Source organism: Penaeus monodon, chromosome 15 (assembly GCF_015228065.2).
Source record: "Penaeus monodon isolate SGIC_2016 chromosome 15, NSTDA_Pmon_1, whole genome shotgun sequence".
NCBI classification, from domain to species: Eukaryota; Metazoa; Arthropoda; class Malacostraca; order Decapoda; family Penaeidae; genus Penaeus; species Penaeus monodon.
The window spans coordinates 29,272,713-29,273,061 of record NC_051400.1 but is presented as its reverse complement, the minus strand read 5'-3'; the positions used below and the strand labels follow the sequence as shown (position 1 = coordinate 29,273,061).

At 33.2% G+C, this 349-nt stretch overlaps 1 protein-coding gene across 1 annotated transcript in view; it reads left to right on the top strand.

Annotated features, from left to right (window-relative positions):
• LOC119581922 (eukaryotic translation initiation factor 2A-like) overlaps window positions 1–349 on the top strand; it is an 11,853-nt gene that overhangs the window by 3,169 nt on the left and 8,335 nt on the right. Inside the window, exon 4 of the mRNA XM_037930094.1 lies at window positions 144–243. Within this exon, the coding sequence (XP_037786022.1) occupies window positions 144–243 (100 nt within the window). The remainder of the gene's footprint in view (window positions 1–143; window positions 244–349) is intronic.

Here is a 349-nt window from a genome sequence, read left to right as displayed (position 1 = left end):
CATTTTTCTGTTCCATTTAATCATCTGTTGTGTATGACTGACTAAATATGACGCATAAGGAATGTCTAGTTGATGATTGCAATGCACAATGATATGTCTGTGAGACTGAGTTGTACTCCTTAATCTTTAAATTTTTTTCCCAGAAAATAAAGATCAAAACCAAGCACAGCCTAACTTGAGCGTGTATGACGTAGGTAAAAAGAAGTTGCTGCGATCATTTTTCCAGCAGAGCCAGATCAGTTGGTAAGAAGAAAACTGCTGTTAACCATTCATGACTTGGGTAGAAATAAAATTAGTTTTGTTAATCATTACTTTGGTTCTTTTGGATTAATGAATTAATTACTAATTT